This window comes from Amyelois transitella, chromosome Z (assembly GCF_032362555.1).
Source record: "Amyelois transitella isolate CPQ chromosome Z, ilAmyTran1.1, whole genome shotgun sequence".
In the NCBI taxonomy this organism is placed as follows: Eukaryota; Metazoa; Arthropoda; class Insecta; order Lepidoptera; family Pyralidae; genus Amyelois; species Amyelois transitella.
The window spans coordinates 4,857,737-4,874,924 of record NC_083535.1 but is presented as its reverse complement, the minus strand read 5'-3'; the positions used below and the strand labels follow the sequence as shown (position 1 = coordinate 4,874,924).

General features: G+C 35.5%; 2 protein-coding genes across 14 annotated transcripts in view; one reads left to right on the top strand and one right to left on the bottom strand.

Moving 5' to 3' along the window:
- The window catches only part of LOC106133855 (tyrosine-protein phosphatase corkscrew), a 32,672-nt gene extending 27,930 nt beyond the window's left edge, over nucleotides 1-4,742 (top strand). Inside the window, exons 6-12 of the mRNA XM_013333700.2 lie at nucleotides 111-242; nucleotides 605-732; nucleotides 1,200-1,364; nucleotides 1,831-1,941; nucleotides 2,352-2,442; nucleotides 3,767-3,915; nucleotides 4,479-4,742. Coding sequence (XP_013189154.1) covers nucleotides 111-242; nucleotides 605-732; nucleotides 1,200-1,364; nucleotides 1,831-1,941; nucleotides 2,352-2,442; nucleotides 3,767-3,915; nucleotides 4,479-4,499 — 797 coding nt within the window. The 3' untranslated portion in view covers nucleotides 4,500-4,742. The remainder of the gene's footprint in view (nucleotides 1-110; nucleotides 243-604; nucleotides 733-1,199; nucleotides 1,365-1,830; nucleotides 1,942-2,351; nucleotides 2,443-3,766; nucleotides 3,916-4,478) is intronic.
- A 1,804-nt stretch (nucleotides 4,743-6,546) lies between these two features.
- The window catches only part of LOC106133912 (coiled-coil domain-containing protein AGAP005037), a 144,118-nt gene continuing 133,476 nt past the window's right edge, over nucleotides 6,547-17,188 (bottom strand). For 10 of the 13 annotated variants that reach the window (XM_060953570.1, XM_060953573.1, XM_060953576.1 and 7 more), the window contains 7 exons: nucleotides 16,874-17,031; nucleotides 16,518-16,637; nucleotides 16,065-16,174; nucleotides 15,323-15,464; nucleotides 14,492-14,592; nucleotides 13,894-14,038; nucleotides 6,547-8,384 (listed from right to left, as the gene is read on the bottom strand). In XM_060953570.1, the coding sequence (XP_060809553.1) occupies nucleotides 7,674-8,384; nucleotides 13,894-14,038; nucleotides 14,492-14,592; nucleotides 15,323-15,464; nucleotides 16,065-16,174; nucleotides 16,518-16,637; nucleotides 16,874-17,031 (1,487 nt within the window). In that variant the 3' untranslated portion in view covers nucleotides 6,547-7,673. Of the gene's footprint in view, nucleotides 9,527-13,893; nucleotides 14,039-14,491; nucleotides 14,593-15,322; nucleotides 15,465-16,064; nucleotides 16,175-16,517; nucleotides 16,638-16,873; nucleotides 17,032-17,188 lie in introns of all 13 variants that reach the window. The other 3 variants (XR_001228582.2, XR_001228583.2, XM_013333775.2) reach the window with 3 other exon arrangements.

Here is a 17,188-nt window from a genome sequence, read left to right as displayed (position 1 = left end):
CATTCGTCCCAAACAATATGTTTCCTTCGTCCCGGTGTGAAAATGTTATTTTATTATAACTGCTTCGTCCTACAGAGCATACCATGCTGATGATGTAAATTTTCTTACAGCTTTAATAATGAGAAACGAGTTAAAGAAACCCACTCCGTTGGTTTCAAAGTCGCTATCAGACGATGCGCTGCGAGAGGCCAAGATGAGTTTCCGACTGGACAAGATCAACGGAAACCTATGCAGAGATGCAGGTAATTATAACGACAACTTCATGACACGTTTCAACTACACATACATACATATATTTTTCTCTCTACCCACCAGATTTGAAAGGACCAAAAGACTTTATTCAACTGTATGGCTTAGGTAATAGGTAATGGAATTGAGATTCAAATAGTAAAAGGTTGCTAGCCTATCGGCTAAAAGAAGTATCCCTAATTTTATTAGCCTTTCCTTTTTAGACTTTTACTTTTATTTCAAATAAACTACTATTACCTACATATTATTTAAATAAATTGTGTACCTACTTCATAATCACTTTGGTTGAACGGCATTGTAATGCGTTCATTCAATTAATTATGTAGATAATTTAAAGTTTAATTACATTTTACAGTGAAAGACAAAGTGTACGTTGCGGCCCAGGGCTGCCTTCCTAACACCAAAGACGACTTCTGGCGGATGATTTGGCAAGAAGATATCAGGATCATAGCGATGATTACTAATGAATATGAGAATGGGAAGGTGAGTTTGAAAATAGTCATTTTGCTTATGAATTGCTTGACGTTAACGTTTCCTGTAAGAGTATAGAGTATAGAGATAGAGTCGCTCATAGAGTAAAATTTGCTTTTCGAATTTCAAATTTAAAAAACCACAGAAATTGTAATATTGTAAGAAAATAGAAATGCCATATTAGGCATGTAACAAAACAGTTACCTACCTAAAGGAATGACGTTTTGTAATTTTGCTACGCACGCAGCTTTTTGCGCAGTTGTAAACCTGACAAATATGTATATTAAGACGTCACGGAGACCGCCGAGTGCGGTGATTATTAATTGCACGACACCCGTACTTACCACTTCTATAGGTTTATATCATTCTGAATTCAGGATTTAATTGGTAACAATTTCATTCGTGCTTCGTGATTAATCATATTCAAAAATAAGTATGTTTCTACGGTAGATATTTATTCTTATTTTATTTGTTTACAGAAAAAGTGTGAGCGTTACTGGCCAATGTCGAGTTGTGAAGAACGCTTTGGGGATCTGCTGGTGAAGTCTATCACCGAAACACACTACGAGGACTACCTTCTTCGGGAGTTTGACGTGTGTGACGACAAGAACACATGCCGGACAGTGTATCAGTTCCAATTCACGGTAAGATATTTAGTTATTCTTTATGTTTTAGTTATTTAAATAAAAATTTAAACATTATTTTGCCATAAAGCATTCTCTACCGACCACATACCGAGAGATACCACATTGAAATATCATAAAGGTATAAGAAGATAAAGTCATGAAATATAAGTCTGGAAACAATGGCTGGGTCATACACTACTGGGTTAGTATAAACCAAAATTATATGGAAGAAAAAAAATTCGATTCTGATACTACTCTCGGCAGTTTGATTAAAACACAAAATGTCCACATAGGTACACCTACCTTATTATGGAAAAATCTCAACATTAAGGCCGATCTTCAATTAAAGAATCAGATTCATACAAAAATACCTATCCTTTCAAAGTTCCTAGTGGCTAAAGAAACTCTTGTCATTAGAGTTTCTTGAAAACGAAAAAGATTTAGGTAGGTATAAGTATAATGATAAAAATATTTTCGTTTGTAGGCTTGGCCGGACCACGGGACCCCTTCAGAATCAGATGGAGTTCTAAATTTCATCGCCGACATCAACCGGCGGATGTACCACATCATGCAGAGCAAAAATGCACCAGAGCAGGTATGCATTAAACAATTCACTATTTGCTTACAAATATCACGTCTTTATCCTATGTCTACGGGGTACACAAAGTACGCGGGAAAACCACGTTTAGCTGAATGTCTTAACTATAGAATTGAAATTTAAATCCGAATAAATAATAAGCAAGTTGTTTCTAGGTATTACAGCTGCTCTATTCAGTATTTTTATGTGAAAATTTCACACCAGCTGCTCGCGAATTTGTCCGCGTACGAGTAAACTGTATAAAGTGAGAGGTTTCCACACTATAGGGACCAGCCAACAAAATTGTAGCCATAATAACTTTTTTGAGGTCTATGCGGACTCCTGAGATGAAAATCATCGTGAAAGAAAATAGCGGCTGGATTAAAATTTCGACTTACGTAAAAATAATGATAATTTATACTTTTCAGAACATACTGTGCGTGCATTGCTCGGCCGGCGTCGGCAGGACTGGCACATTCATAGTGCTCGACATGCTGATTGACAAAATCAAATCATCAGGTAATTCATTTGAAATCATTGAGCTTATGCGAGAGAGCTATTTTGTTCGTTTTCGCTGTCAACGGCAGTGGCGATTTGGTTATGTGCTGACCACAGAATTATAATGTACTTACCGTGTCATGAAGAAAAATAACATTGTCCTGGGTCTTCTACTATTAATTATATCTATCCACACGAGTCACGAACTAATGGCAAAGTCAAGCTATATTATTTGTCCCGTGTACAGCATATTTCAAGATTACTTGATTTATGGTTAAGGTTGATGTCTGATTCACGTGAGGCTGTTAGTCGTAGTCTTTAGGAAGGCATCGGCGATAAAGCTACTTTGATAAGAAACACTAGAATACATACACAATATCTGTTGATCTTAACCTGATATTCACTTGACGAGTATTTGTTCGAAATGTATTTTATTTTGCATTGCGACACCTCTTTTTGCTTTGCGAAATTAACATTTCGGAACTATCGATGCGAAATGTATAATGCGAATCGATCTATTAAACTATAATAGCTTGGCGAAGTTATTATGTGCCATTTTATACATGCGCAGCATACACATTAGATACCCGCATCTTAACTTACAACTGATACAGGTAATCCTGGCTCTCGTTTTTAACATTCAGTTAAGTTCAAAGAATGTCCGATTGAAGGTGTAACCACGATCCATTTTAGGTAAGGTTTCAAATTCAAAAATTCAAAATTTTTATTTATTATAGGATAATTCATGATACGTAATAATTGTAATGGTTCCCAGTAGGATCCGGGAAATACAAGTATAGTATAGTAGTACAAAATAGGTATTCACCTAAGTTAAAAATAATTTTATATAAGTAAATATAATTACGTCTGTATCCCTAGCGGAGTAGACAGGGCCAAAGTCTTTAAAAAATGGATTCGGCTCCGGCTGTATGGCTTAATTATGTACCTAATTGAGACCTTAGTCGCCTATTCTTGGGTTTTAGAACTTGGTTATTTCATAATAAATATCTTCTTAAACGATGCGAATGTATATAAAACATAATTCAGCAAAATTCTTTAAATTGTTCGGGTTTTTGTTGTAGGTAGGTATGATGGATTTTTGCATTACTGATGGGAGAATTGATATTTGGTAATGTACTTATTCATCACTTCAAAACCTTTTTCTTATACTTTAATAATGATATCGGTTAAATGCACATACATTTAACAAGTATAAGTATTCTGGCAGCGCGAGTTTCGTTCTACACTATGATAATTTTCTCGCATTACTTAAGCGAATTTTGAAAATATACTTGTGTACTTTTCAAGTGAAGGATATTCCATTTATTCATTCTATTTTCCACAGGGTTCAACTGCGAAATAGACGTGCACAGCACTGTCAAACTGGTGCGGGCCCAGAGAAGTGGTATGGTACAGAACAAATCGCAGTACCGCTTCATATACCTGGCGCTGCAGGATTACATCGATAATAAGAAAATCAAATTGAGGAAAAAGGTGAGAATTACAATCGTTTACTTAATGACAGTACCATTCAAAATAACTTGAGCCTATGAAGGGGTAAAGTACTGGTGTATGTGACGCTTGGACATCATATAAAAATACGAGTATACCTAAGTAGGTTGTACTTATACACAGACAAATAGAAAGGATTTCCAAAGTCATATTCTTGTTATCCTATTTCCTTCTTCTCACTATAACGTTACATCCTCGCCTTTCTGGGGAGGAGTCAATGCCGTATTATAAGTATACCTACATACATATTTTCACGTTTATTGCCATGTGGGCACAGAGCCAACAGTCTTGATTGACAACGTGCAGCTGTTTGGCTTTATGGTGGAACTGAGAATCAAATAGAGACAGGTTGCTAGCCCATCGCCTTAAAGAAGATGCTGCTATTACTTTATTGAACATATATATTTTATAATACATTAAATGTATACACACACTTTTCCTGCTTTACACGTTTCCTGGTGCACCAACTGATATGCCCACAACTAGTTGTGTTACCAATGTGTTCAGATTTTGTGATTTACAATGCTTGATTTTTTTTGTTCCAGGTGTACACATCAGATGCGTAGCGTGCCTATGTTGAACCACCAAAGTGTTTATTTAAGGACAAGTCTATTTAATTAATTTAAGTCATGTGATTTTGAACAAATGCTAGTTACATAGAAGCTTCTGTATTCGCTGCATACAGTCAATCATTAGTTGATAAGTCTACAAATATAGTCCTTCTGACATTCGTCCCGGTTATATCCTGTAGGAAAGCCTAGGGCTATGAAGGACGATAAGTTTACTAAAATATACGTTACTTTTTTTTCAAATAACATGTGTTTTATTTCTCATTTATGTAAAGGAAAATGACTTCTTCTCATCAATAATGGTGGTAATGAAGTTGACGTTAGATTATGTTGTGGTTTCAACTATCTGGAAAGAGCCGAGGACCTATGACCACGATCTTGGAATGGGGAAGTCAGGTTGACACATGAAACTACTTCAGTCTGACCTACGCTATGTTGCGAGATAACCTAACGTATATTGGCTCATGGCTACATTACAAATCCAGTTGACTGTATATGCCAGTTTTCTTAAAACGTTTTTGGACATCGTAAGAGCAAAAATTACACCATTCTGAATACTTGAATACGGCAGGATTTGAATATCTTACTGGGTGGGTAAAGGAAAGGTACAACTCCACTCCAATATAGTACTACACCGAGCTACGAGAAAGCTCGGTGTAGAGATTATTTACAATCAGTTTCATGTAATGACATGAAGGATACATTAGAGAGGTCTAGTAGTTTTGGTGTCTCGTGTGTTAGGGGTTCGGCAATAACTGAGAGTGTAACCAAGAATTCTATGTTCACTGATTATTGTGACTTTAAAAGAAACACGTGTGATGACGTGTATATATTTATTCACAATTAGGTAAAATATTTTGAAGCTATTCCAGTTAAAACTATTCAATAAACATGAAATATTACAACTAAACAGTTATCGTCATAACAAAGGTATATTAAATTAACAACAAAATATAGGTATAAGCTATAAACCATCATCTACGAACAAATCATTTTAACAGTAAATTTATATAGTTTACTTAAAAATTTATTATAAATGATTTTATAAAAAAAAGCGCATAGAAAAGAAATTATCAATATCTTATGATATTACAAAAACATACTTAAAGCGTTTGGCACGATTCCGTCAAATTATTTCGGAAAATTTATATTTTGCAAAGACAGTAAAATTTTCAAAAAATCTGCTATAATAAAGGATAAAAAGGAATGTTTACTTGTAAACATACTGTTACAATTCCTTAAAGTTATTATAAATGTGGTTAACAGGCATACGCCGAATACTAAGTGAATTATAGGCCTGTAGTGGCCTTGCTACATCGATGAATGAATATTACACATTTATCTCGTGTGAAAATATATTTTTTATTTTATTATACATCAATGCTAGGTTATACATTTAATGAAAGAAATCAATATAATAAGCATTACTGTCTTATTTTCCTCATCTCTTAACAGGATCCTATTTCATTTTAGTTTATATCCCCTCTTTAAAATTAGGATCTAAGTGCTTACAAATTTTGGTGCATTAATGTATAAAATGATGTGTCACTTGCAACGAACATTGAAAAAGCGCAAACATTTAGTTGTTAAAACAGATATTGATATACTATTGCTACCTAGTACTAGATTCTAACCATTTTTTTTCTAATATAATATCTTGATCTAAAAATAAGAATATTTTAACACATTTACTTTTATACAACAATATCACTCGTTACTTAATTTGGTCGGGTCCAAAAGTTTCCTCGTATTCTCTTTTTCATAACAAAATATATTTAGTTCATAATAACGATATTTCGTTCTTATTTACGTACAACTGAAATTGTTGACTGCTGAGATTTATTTAACATTTTGTACTGCTTGTAAAACTAAAAATGAATATTGAACATAGGTGTAATTTGTTATAAATTTTGAGTAAATAATTTTGTAAAATATCCAATCACATTGTATATTCATATAAAATACGAAAAAACTTTATTTCCGACCTTTGATTGTAGTTATCTTTATTAGTGTAATGTATGATTTAACTATGCTAATATTATTGACGGTATTCACGTGCGAGTATTACAATAATATATTTTCAGAAAAGTGGCTGTCAATTTATATACTTATCAGTTTTTTTTTTCCTTGATTCAAAGCCGTCAAATATTTATATTAAAAGTATGAAGTATTGTGTTAGTAGTCTGATTATTTTAAATTGTAAAGTCGGAAAATTAAAATAGAATAAGAAGCACAAGATAGAAGAATTGAATTCTTATCCTTTTACTAGGTAACTTCTTATCACAGTCGATTCAATCAATTTTTAAACTTTTGTCCAGCCGTCAAAAATATTAAATAGTCTAGAAGTACCGAAGGTTTGAAAGATACAACATAATTTCGTTGTATTTATGGAGCTCTAGAGAAATTTAATTTCTTTTTGTTTTGCATTCAGTGCGCCAAAAGTTGCGAAATCGTTGTCAGAATTTTCATTGGGAAAAACACTTTGGCACTTTACAGACACTATATAGTAATAGGATAGTATAAATGGGTATAGTAGAAACATTAGTGTCTAGCAGATAGGATAGGAGACCTAAGTTTAGTGAATATATATACAGTGAAGAGTTGACCAGAGCCTATTTAATGGTCTTATAATAAGTCTGTCATTTAAACTTTTTTTTTTTAAGAGAAAAAACATTCATTGTAGTTTATATTAATTCTACTACATTTTTTTTTTGGATTTTCTGTTGTTCTTTGACGATAATACAACACTTAAAATGTTAATCCGTATAATTTTATGACGAGTAATAAAGGGTGAATGAATATGTTCATTGTTCAGCGTTCGATCATTGGGATATTTGGAGATAGCAACACAGTAAGATCATATTATTAAACATATTATTAAAGTTTTGATGAACACAAACGCATAATGCGTAATTAATTTAGAAATTATTGTACATCTTAATAAACTAACTAAATTAAGAACCTTGACATTTTATATACATAATGCAATACATAGTCGTCGAAACGGCGGGCAGGCGCCTCCAAACGTTATTAAATTACAATTGAAACATATTTATTAGGACAAAGATATCCCTTAATAGAATAGACGTAATTCATAAAGATAAGAGTTACTTTAAATAACATAATTACGTTTAATAGTTACACAGATACAATGAAGCAACGACTACAAGGTCACAGTATATCAGTCTCGTAAACTTTGTTGGTAGTCGCGCTGCCCTCCAGCTTGCTGTCCGTCGCAGCATCCACGCTTTTGTTGCGTTCTCCTTCACCGGCTAGGTGCGTCATACTGCCCGAAATGGCAGGCGTGGCTAAGTTGAGGTTCATTTTCGTGAGCAAATTGGACTCGCTGCCGGTTTTTTTCAAGTCAGGCTGGGCGGACGTCGGGAGGGTGGGACCGCTCCGCTGGATCATCTGCAGCCGCGCGTACTGTTCCTGGAGGGCCTTCTGTTTCTTCAGCAGTTCTTGGTGCCGCTGCTCGAGCACGGATTGCCGAGATGCGGCCTTGTCGTCGTTCGGGTCGTTGGGATCAAAGTCGATGCGAGGCGGAGAGGACGGGGACGTTGGCGACGCGAGAGGGGATCGGGAAGTGGTGCGAGGCGGCGGCGGGGGTGGGGCGCGACGCGCAGCCAACGCCAGCAGCTCCGGGTGGCGTTCAGGGATCGGCGGCTTGGGCGGGTGCTGGCCGCGGGCGCGCACGGGCGGGGACGCGTCCGTGTCGGAGCCGCTGGGGTAGGAGTGCAGCCGCCGCAGCGGGGGCTCGCGGGCGGCGGCGCGCTCGGCCGGCTTGGCGAAGGTCTGCAGCTCGTCTAGTAGCGCGTCGAGGGCGTTCTCTGGCCGCAGCTCCGCTGGTCCGCGGGCCGCTCGCCCGTTGCAGCCGGCCCCCTGCGCACCATTCCGTCACGTCTAGCTCTGGCCGGCAATCTCCAACAGACAGAGCGCGGTTGCAAGCGGCATGTTCGCCACGTGTTATGTCTTGGAACCGCGCTTTCCACAACATTCGAACGAACACAGATTCGAAAAACATTTAGAAACAATCATTCAAGAAAAAGTAACCATTAAAAACATATTCACAATTATTTATAGCTATAATGGACTGAATGCGACCACACTCATAACAAATAAGTAAAATAGAAACAAAAGGCGATTGCCTCCCTTTTTTATCGCCGAATAACATTCATCCCTTCATGATATGATATTGAATTGTTTTGAAAACATTTACATGCATTATTTAGATTTAATGATTGATTAATTCGACGATAAAAAATGAAAAGGAAGTGTAGTCGAGCGGCCTATGGGTGGCAGTAATGGTAGTCAGTACGGACAGGGCGAACAGGCGAAGAGAACAAATAATAAAAGATACACAATATAAATACATAGATAGAGGTGGATGTGATTTAAAGATTTAGCGTAACGACTGGAATTCCGTGACCGATTAATGCATAAAAATGTTAAAAAGGAACTTCACTCTTAACAATTGTGATGATTTTGCCATTAGTCAAAAATTTTAATACGTGTTTGTTTACATGACTTAAGTTAACAATCGTCTACGTAGATAAAGAAAGCTAATTTTAAAAATTTGTCAACAATTACATTATTACTAGACTAAAAGCTCAAGTGAACTGCTATTCTACAATAAATTATCAGATTTTTCGCTGTCAGTACTTTGTGCAAGTTTATTTTAGATTATAATTATAATAACAATGATGAAAGCGAGTAGAAATTTTGAAAAGGAATTACCTGTGCTCCGGTGCGTGGATTAACGGTTTGGTTCTAAATTTACAGCCAATTGGGTTGGGGGCCAAAGGTACCGCAGTCTTTACTAATATTCGTAATAGTCCAACGAGAACGTGTGGAAGCGTCGTTCGTTGTAGAGATAAGGAAAGAAGGTTAACTCGCGAACGACCACGGAGGTGAGGAATTTGAAGAAGGTGTAAGTAAAGTACCAAGAAGCAGAAGTGAAGTGTTTAAGGCATGTCATTCATTTCAGAAGATCTAGGTGAGCTGCGGCAGTTATCGAGAGCGCGCTGCAACAAAATATAAACAGCCAGATGCACAAACTATTATTAAAGCAACTATTTCATAAAACATGCGTATTAGTCAAAAGTTTGTAAAAGGCCTATTTTCATCGTACTTTGGTTTTATTTAAAGTAAGCTGGAAGCCAATCAACTAAAAATCCAACAACGAACAATTCTTTGATGAACACATCATCATTTCAATAACGTAATTAATTCCAAGTGATTATGTAGTCAGAGAATTATTATTGATCGATACAATAAAATTGGCAGTTAACAACCCTGCTGGATTTTTATGAAACTAAACTCAGAATGTTATTTAACTATCTCAAGTATGACCATTCTACTTGATGATAAAATTCTAAAGTTCAATCATGCAACGTGCATAATCAAACCTAACAGAATTCTGACGACAGTTAACCACAACATAATTTTACTGGTAGGCCTAATTAGTTTTTAACGTTTAATTTATTGGTTGTATATGTAAGTGAAATTTATTTGTTATTATTAGTTAAACTATAATTATAATCGTTTTAATTCGCACTACAACTTTCAACTGAAAAAAAGTTTAAATCATACAAAAAACGATAAATACGGCGAATAAAAGAGAATAAAATTATTCTAAATGTCAGTTGAAAGTTGGGCATTTGGCCTACTGATGTATCTACGGCATGTTTGTGGAAACGGCCACAGTAGCCGGCCGCGTGCCTACAGCGCTTGTCTATAGATCCTTTATTGCAAGTCACACGTTACACTTTATTGGGTAGGTATTCATCAAGATGCCTGGGCCGTATCTCCGACCAGGTTATGGAAGGTGAGACAAGCTACAATATCAGGCCGTTTCCACACCCACAATAATTAATTAACGAGGTAGTTCGACATATTCCAAATATAAATATTGTAAAATATGTAAGCATGCGTACCGATTCTTTCAATACTGTCTGAACTGGAAAAAATAGGCAAAAATTTTGTAAGTTTCTCCAATGTTTCAAAGGCAAATTTGCTTTACAATATTGCTGAAGCATCGTGTACTTAGTGCATCAACATGCCTACATAAAATAGCAAAAACTGTGTTATTTTACATAAGATATGAGAATATATCGAAAGTAAAGAATATAATGAAAAGTAAAATACGGATGTGAAAAAATATAAAATAAATTATTATAAACGTAGTTAATGAATAATAATAATAATAATGGATATATAACGAAGAGATTTATTACTCGTTAATAACAATAGCTTCTTTGAAGTATTGGTGGTGTCTCCAGGCGAACTGACGGGACCATCACGGAAAAAACACCATGAAATCCATCGTTAAAACATTCGATTAAATGACACAACGTTATACAGTATTATAACAGTTTCGAACAGTTATTGGACACGAGACCAGTCATATTTGGTCCTTGACACAATAAAAGATAACATCTGATCTGTATCTGCGATTAGGTGACGGGTGGTACAGGGGCTCTTATCGAATACCATAAAAATATTTCTGCATCGTTATTACCTACATACCTAGACGCACAAACTGAAGTGTCACACAATAAATTGGGGATGGTATAAGTCTGCATGAGTGACGGTGGCAGGTTCGAACTAATGTAGTCTTATATGATTGAAATGTTATTAAAATTGGCATTATTTTCCTGAAGCAAGGATTAAAAAATGCAACGTTGACGGAGAGTGCGTTTGGTTGCAAGGATATGTGCAAAGAATTGTAATTGTTGTATTCTGTTTTGGGTTATCATCACACTCTGTCTCGAAACATAATTTACTAATCATCTATAAAGATAATAAATAAAATGTAAAGATTAATTGACTAACGACCTATTAACGCACAGCCCGAACTACTCGAACGATTGGACTGAAATTGGGCACGCAGACAGTTACCATGATGTAAGCATTCGCTTAAAAAAGACTTTCAAAATTTCTTGGCGGTGCCGCGTACGCCGTTTATTTATTTATTTATTTGTATTAGGGAAACTAACAGCTACATGGATGCTTATTAATGTTATCTATACTAAGATGCATAAACCAATATTTCTTCTGTTTACTGTATCCAATTTCTTCATAATGCAATTGGTAGTATGCGTGATGCTTGAATATAAGAATAAACAGTTTTTTTTTATATCACTTTTTTTTTAAATTTTTTATAAGATATCCATATAGCTATCCATAGCTTAGAATCTAGAATATTGGGTCTCCGCCCAGATAATAAAATTGTTGTGAGATCACAATTTTGACAGAGCGTGATGAAAGTAGAGGAATAAATTTTGATATCGTATGCCAATTTCGTGGTTTAGCGTAATGACGAAACGTCTGACGCATTTCGTGAGTACACTTTAAATTTTGAGGCCGAATTCGTGATAACATCCAGAATACATAGGACATACTAAATACATCAAGTCATTCCAATAATGCAAATTGGACCATTTTCTATCACAAAAGGGTAAAAAAATAATATACTAAATTTATAAATAAGCATCATTTTTTGTGATAAAAACGAACAGGAGAGACATGTTAGATAAAAGATAAAACAAAAAAAAAATATAAGGTAGGTATGGCATTTAACGCCCAATGTGTAAAAACGCCCGAATGCTAAAAATCGGAGATAATGCCGCACGAGTTACGTTATACTTCATGCACACATAGAATAAACCAATAGGAACGCGCGGACGCGACGCGGCGCCGCTAAGGCCATCGGTCGCTCAATTGTGAACCGAACTTGAAGGACGCCGGCAGTGCACGCTGTTCTTATAAAAAATACTCCGACAAATCCGTAAGTTTTAATTCATTTTCTGTAATTTACATGTCTAATTTTGTGATAAGCGTTCTATTTAGATATCTTTATTCATATTTCATTGACAATTTGATTGATTTGTTTGTAATTATGTGTGAAAATATGAGAACTAGGTACAAGGTGCTATTCGGGTAATAACGCCCCGTGACGTGAGGTTTGGGCGTCAATAGCCTGTATGGGCGCTATTATCCTAAGTGGGCGTATTTATACAAGGCGAAAATCGATGTGTTTTATTTCATAATGATTTGCTTTTAACAGATCCGGGACTGATTACTGATACTCTGAATAGTCCGTAGGATATATAAGTTGATTACTGATCTCATTTATGTTTAAGCTATAATATTAATTTACTTCATTTCAGGGCGTTAATTGACGTACTGTTTTGGGGCGTCATTAGCCACCTACGGTGAATAGCGCCCAATAGGCATTTTAATAATAATCTGATTTTTTATTAAAATCCTTTAAAAATTGATCTTCTATTGTTATAGAACATGTTAAAAGTGAAATATTTTTGTTATAGATGATTAAGTAGAAATTACGAGATGTTTGAAAGTGTTATAAAATTATAATATTTTAGTATTTGTAGTTCATATAATGATAATTATGATGCTATCTAAAAAAAGATAATATAATATACTTTTAAGTTTTGTACGGCTCTAAGTCGAAATATATGTGTTTATTAAGATATTACGTAAATAAATATATGGGCGTTACTAAAAACTGTATGTTCAGTAACGCCAATGACAGGCTATTCAGAAAGTCTTTGTTTTCATAATCTTATATGACTGATAACATATATGTGTTAGTTTTTTGTATTCTTTTTTTGACAATAAAACTATTTTTCTAAACAGTTTTTTAATCCAATCATTTTATTCAATAATATATTGAATTGAAATTAAGCGGGCGTTAAATGCCTATGATACCTTATAAACTGCATGCTGATGTGAAAAGTGAGATTAAAAGAAAAATGGGCCGCATGCATAAACGTAAGGAAGGCGAAGTCTGTGCTATCTTGTAGGCATGGCATGGCACTACCCAATAAGCTGGGGTGATAAGGGGAGCAAATTATTGATAAGATACTACTCTTACTATAAAATGTTAGTTTCATAGTGTTGGAAAAAAATGCAAATTTTAAACCTTTGGCAAACCTGCAATTGTTAAGCGAATATAATAATATTAGGTACATTCCTAAAGATTCCTAAAACCATAGTGTGAGGTTATCTGTAAGTAAATGGGTCATAACTATTAGATATTTCATTGCATGTTAATTATGATCAAATAGAGACAAGGAAGAAAATAGTTAAAATTAAATAACTTACTCCATAAATAGCAAAATTGATTAGGTCTCTGATAAGAACATGTTGCAACGTTCAAAAATGGAAAAAAAAGTATTAAGTACTTTCTTCCTAAACTTTTCCCCCAGAAAGATATGTATTGACATTTTTAATTTTACATTTCAAGTAAAAAAATGTGGTTGCTTAATGTAATGTAAAAAATACATATCTTTAAGTGGTTATTTAAATATTCGCAAAAGTGTATATCGATCTAAAATACTTTAGGCGTAATATATAAATTTGTTACCTTATTGGCCTGCACTTGGTTGCAGGCACTTTCAGAAGTGAACTCCTCCGAGGAAGGGCCCGCAGTGAATGTCGAGCTCTGCGACGAAGTGGGAGACGTGCGACCGTCTACAATAGGCAGTCTTTGCTCCTGCACGCAGGCCAACCTGTCACCAAATTCAGAAGAAACCTTTGTAAACATTGTATTTAGGTAGATAATTTAACGGGAGTAGGTTAGACGCATTAAAATCTAAAATGTGTACCAAAGTTTTCGTGAGAAGGTACAATGAGAACACATTAAAACTAAAAAAAGAAAAGACGCTGTTAAATTGGAACGAAAATTTTTGGTACCTATGATTAAGCTTTTGTGTGGGCCACGCAAAAGCTTACCCATATTAAAATTATAACCACAATAAGTACGAAAAAAAAAATAAGACCCATAACAAAAGATAACGACACCGTTAAATAGTTACCAAAAATTTGTGGTACCTAAATATCTGAACTCATCACGATTATGCAACGCTCCGTAAGTACATCGTAGCAAATATGGGTGTGATTTGCTACAAATATTTAATGGGTTCCTGTTCTTTTGTATGAAAGAACAGACACCCATCTTGTACCTTTTCAGCGTGACCAAAGTCCCGGTTAATTTCTTACAACGGCGCAAGGCCAGCTCCAGCCGTTCTGGCTCCTCTTCTAGCATCTTCTCTTTGCGAACCACCTGGAAATGCCAAATGGAAATAAACCTTACCTATAATATAGAGTGACGTTATTTATTGGCTCAGATTTTATTTAAAAAGGAAAGCCTACTAAAATCAGTCTTTCAAGACTGCTGGCTCTGTCTACCCCGCAAGCGATATAGATGTATTTATATGAATGAACTAGAGGCCGCCCGCGACTTCGTCCGCATGGAAACCCTATCAATCCCGCGGGAACTCTGGGATAAAAAGTAGCCTATGTGTTATTCTGGGTCTTCAGCTACCTACATACCAAATTTCATGGTAATCGGTTCAGTAGTTTTTGCGTGAAAGAGTAACAAACATCCATACAAACTTTCGCCTTTATAATAGTAGTAGGATTATAAATGCGAAAGTTTGTACGGATACGGGTGTACGATTTTCTTTAAATATAGAATATAAAAGAAGAAAATGAACATATGGAATACATTTATTTTTAAATTCCCACCGGAAAGAAGACCCCGAGCGCCGCTTGTTATACATAAAAGCAGGTCTGCGTTAAATCTTCATAAATAGTTCAATCCATAAGGATTTTGTCAACAGTTATTGCCCATCCTCCTTTGTAAGTGTTATAACAAAACCTTAGAAATACGGTTAGCAGTCTGATAGAAACGCCGTTGCATCGGTTTTATCTTATCGTAGAATTCTTTGCCTTTTATTCACTATAACGAAGAAGTATATTCCTGCCTTATCAAATATTCATTTAGTTTTTACCTTTTCCATTTCAGATGCCAGCTTCAGTTTCATGGTCTCCTGGAGAATGGGGAACTTCAGTTTCCAGTCGGCCACAGTCTTGCTGCTCTTGGAAAGCACCATAGCAATGCGTTCTATATCAGCCATGTTCACGCGGGTCTCCCTACAACAGGGTATGGTGTATTTGACAATGATCTTCCTAAAGTAGAGGTCAGATCAAGAGAACTAAATCGATGAACTTGCATGAAGAGAGATGAAAGTGGATGAAGCGACAGAAGTATGCAGGGATCACGGCAAGCGAAAAGACATAGTCGGGGCGAGTAATAATACTAGTGAAGGCAAGTAAAGGATCAAGCATTTTCACTTAGACCGCAATATTGTGATAAAAGCTGTTTTAGGTTCCTCTGTTAACAAAATCCCGATATGTAAACTACTCATTCTTAGCAACATGGTCTAAAGCGGACTTCAAGGTGCAGTCAGGACTTTGATATGTACATGCTAGGACTTTGATTATTGACTACTATAAGCAACACGATCACAATAAAGCTTTTCCAAAACTTTTTTATTTGTGTTTTAGCTGTGTGTGGTTGTGTGTGTGTGTTTACTCGTTCCAAGCAAAAAGATACCACTGGGCCATATTCTAGATTCCGAGATATTTGAAGATTAAATGTTTTCTTATTTTACATGATCAGCCAACTTTTTAACAACCTCATTACCACCCAAGTGGTTCCTTGATGCTGAGAAAGCCTCCTATGTGTATTACCTGTTGGCAGCTTGACCGCGAAGGCGCTCCACTGTGGCCTCCAGCTCATAAAGATCATTCTCAAGCAAGAGCATGTCTTGGCGATATATTTCCTCTTCACGAGTAAGTTGCTGGAAGTAATTGTTTATTATAATCATAATGCTGTTGCTGTTGTATTGAAAATTCAATAGTATGACAATGCTTTCTGATTAAACATAATGCTATTGTGTCTTAAATTAAAATAAAGTTATTTTTTTATGCTATACTTACAGAAAAAATACTTTATTTTCATTGATAAATTTTGGTGATACTTACAATTATTTTGGATCAATACTAAGATCAATCTGATTCTGTCATATAAAATGCGTACATACAAACATATGATGTGAATAAACTATTTTTAATGTAAGTAGCCCTTACGGATTCGCCATGGCAAACAAAAAAAGACCGGTTAATGTTAATATGCAGTCATACCGATTCGGGGTCTTCTTCGCAGAAACTAGCAGCTAGGGCTCCGATTTTTACGATGGTCTCAGCCATGAGCTGCCTCATCTGGATGGCATGAGCCAAGGTCGAGCGGCGTAAATTACGAGTCTGAAGATTAAGTAAAGGGATATCCTTATAGCAATATTACATTTTTACACAAAATTTTATGCAGGCAATTCGCAGAAATACATTCGCAAACGCAAAGAAGATTTCGCTTTTTGTCATGTGTACGCAATTATTAATTAATTCTAAACCTTAATTTGTTATCTTTTCTTAACTGCAATGATAAAATTGATAAAATAGCACTTAAAATTCATAATTACAGTAATAATGACAAAACTAACCTCGATCCTCAAATCGCGGCTCTGCTTTTGCAGAATGCGGAGTTGGTTGAAGAAATCTGTATTAACTGTGATGGTATAAGTCCTTTGAGCCACCATCGTCTGTTGACCCACTAGACCGGCCGGCTTTGGTGGAGGAGCCGGCTTCAGGCGATCGCGTTCTGTAATCGTCACATTGATATTATTATCTTTGTTGCCAATATTGTTTTAACTAACAGCCAGTTAACAAGCCTGTCTTTATATATTAAAGCAATGTGTTAGTATTCTTGAGAGACCATTTTCCACAGTTAAAGAACAGTTTCCTTGAAATATAAAAGC